Source organism: Chenopodium quinoa, unplaced genomic scaffold (genome assembly GCF_001683475.1).
Source record: "Chenopodium quinoa cultivar QQ74 unplaced genomic scaffold, ASM168347v1, whole genome shotgun sequence".
In the NCBI taxonomy this organism is placed as follows: domain Eukaryota; kingdom Viridiplantae; phylum Streptophyta; class Magnoliopsida; order Caryophyllales; family Amaranthaceae; genus Chenopodium; species Chenopodium quinoa.
In genome coordinates, this window is record NW_018742817.1 from 822,846 (window position 1) to 825,357 (window position 2,512).

General features: G+C 27.9%; 1 protein-coding gene across 1 annotated transcript; it reads right to left on the minus strand.

Moving 5' to 3' along the window:
• Positions 1-1,167: 1,167 nt before the first annotated feature.
• LOC110725984 (protein FAR1-RELATED SEQUENCE 5-like) lies at positions 1,168-1,827 on the minus strand. Its single transcript, XM_021905459.1, has one exon. It carries the CDS (start codon positions 1,825-1,827, stop codon positions 1,168-1,170), a length of 660 nt encoding a protein of 219 aa, XP_021761151.1.
• Positions 1,828-2,512: the final 685 nt, after the last annotated feature.

Sequence of the window (2,512 nt, forward strand, 5' to 3'; positions counted from 1 at the left end):
ACTTCATCAAACGATCCTCAATATTTCTCAAATATGCAAAACAATTCCCAGTCTTCTACCTCATCAAACGATCCAGAAGAAAATGCAATTGATAACTTTGAAAAAAAATTAAATGATATGTTGGATAGAAGAGATAGAGTGAAGAATGGATTGATGAAGCTCTATGAAAAAGTTGAAAAGAATGAAATCGAACAACTAATCAAGAGAAAGAGAGCACAAGAGATATGGCAGGAAACACAGAACAAAAAGCAGAAAGAAGAAGATCTAACACAAGAAGGAAGAGAAAGAACAAAAAGAAGATCAAAAGAAAAAACAAGTTTAATATCTGAGGAAGAACAACAAGAAGATTATGATTTTAGGGTTTTTTTCTTTATCTTTTTTTTTCTGTTAATTTCTAGTCACAATCAATATCATTAAAATATATGGAAAATATGATATGCTTTTATGTTTATGTTTCTGTATTTCCTGTTTTTATTATCAAAAGATTTATTCAGATTTGGTTTAAAATGATATGGTTTTGTTGGTTTTTATTCATATATTGATTTTTTTTTTTAGTATTAATAATTTTTCGTCAGGAATTATATTATTTTAGTCAGGAATTTCATTAATTTGTTATATATTCCATATATCACAATCAGAAATAAGAATATTTTACTCAATAATTATAACATTTTGCTCAGAAATAAACTTGAAATGAAATTAAATAAATTTGAATTAGTAATGACTTAATTTCGATCAGGTATTAGAAAACTTATATCAGGATTAAGGATCTTGCTATCATGAATAAGATTCTGTCAATCAATATTAAATAATTTGAACTTATTAATATATCTTAGTCAGGTATTGCCTTTATTTTATCAGAATTAATATATTTTTGATCAGGAATTATATTACATTAAATTATGAACATGAAACATATATTATTAGCCAAGAATTAAACAAATATTTATCAGGAATTATATAATTTCTGTCAGGTATTGATATGTTTTTATCAGTTATTAAGTTATTCTAATCCAGAAACAATATATTATGAAGACAAAAATTCTTACCTCTGGTATGGCGTTACTCATTGCAAGATCCTGATCAGTGAAGTTTGATTTTGGTTCGATTCCACACATCGACTTTTTGAAAAATTTAAGAAGCCAAACAAATGTGTCAGTCTTTTCGTCACTTATGAATGCACATCCAAACATTGTTGTTCTCCAGTGACAGTTTATACCAACAAATGGTGCACATATCAACCCATTTGTTTGTTCTGTATGTTGTATCGAAGATTAAAACATCACCATAGGCTTTGAAATCTTCAAGCATTTGAGAATCACGCCAAAAATAGTTCACCACATTGTTTTCTTCTCCAAATTTCAGTCTATAAAAGAATGAAGGATCATTATCTCCTCTCTCTTGAAGGGTATTTAATACATTCTGCATGTCTCCACCTTCAACCATACTCATTTTCACCCTTGATACATAGTTAAGGTGGTCTCTCTTAGTATGACCTACACATTCTTTTCCTCCAGCTTCATTGGTGATATAATTGTAAGCATCCATTGGTTTGATACCACTTTCAACCATGCTTTCAATTAGTTCACCCATTGGTGCTGATATTTGCCTTTCTGATCTTAGATGATGACGTTGAACTGCTATAACCAATTCATGATTATGCTCCAACTCATGTGTAACAGCTTCGAAACTTCCTTCTTTGGTTTTCTTGAAACGAATATGAGCTTTGCATCCAGTTCTTGTCTCATTTACCTCCCTATCTTTTCTCTTTTTTTCATCAATTTTACCCAACATGGGTATTTCCACTGAATTTTGTTCACCTGCCATCTTCATTTTACCCTTTGTATGCCCTTCTTTAGAACATATAAAATAAAACTCATCCAATTTATCATTATTATCTCTTCTCTTTGTTGATTTTCTGACACTGAAACCAACAGACCTTGAATGAGCTTTGTATAAAACAAATCCCTCATTGTAGTCTGATACAGTATAACCTGCTAGACATTTAGTTATGTTTTCATCCTTGTCATATTTGTATTAATCTGCAAGAAAAGTATATATGAAACATATCATAATTTATTTTTGTCAGGAAATAAAATATTATACACAGTAAATAAATATTCTTTAAATTTATGATACTTAAGAATTATCATGTCTTAGTCAGGAATTACATTATTTAAATCAGGAATTACTAAATACTAGTCAGGAAATAAATAATCTCAGTCAGGTTTAGGTTTATGATTAATCAGGAAATAGATATTATCAGTCAGAAATAATAATATTTGTATCTGATTATAATATGTTGTTGATTATTTTTTCAGGAATTAGATTATTTATGTCACTTATTAGTTTTGTTTTGTCAGGAATTAAATTTTGTATGTGAATTAATTTGAATATATCAGGAATTAGATTGTATATTTCAGGAATAAAATTGTTTCAATCAGAAATTAAATTGAAACAATTTTATTAATTTAATTTCAGTAACAAAAAATAGTCAAAATATCAAAAAATT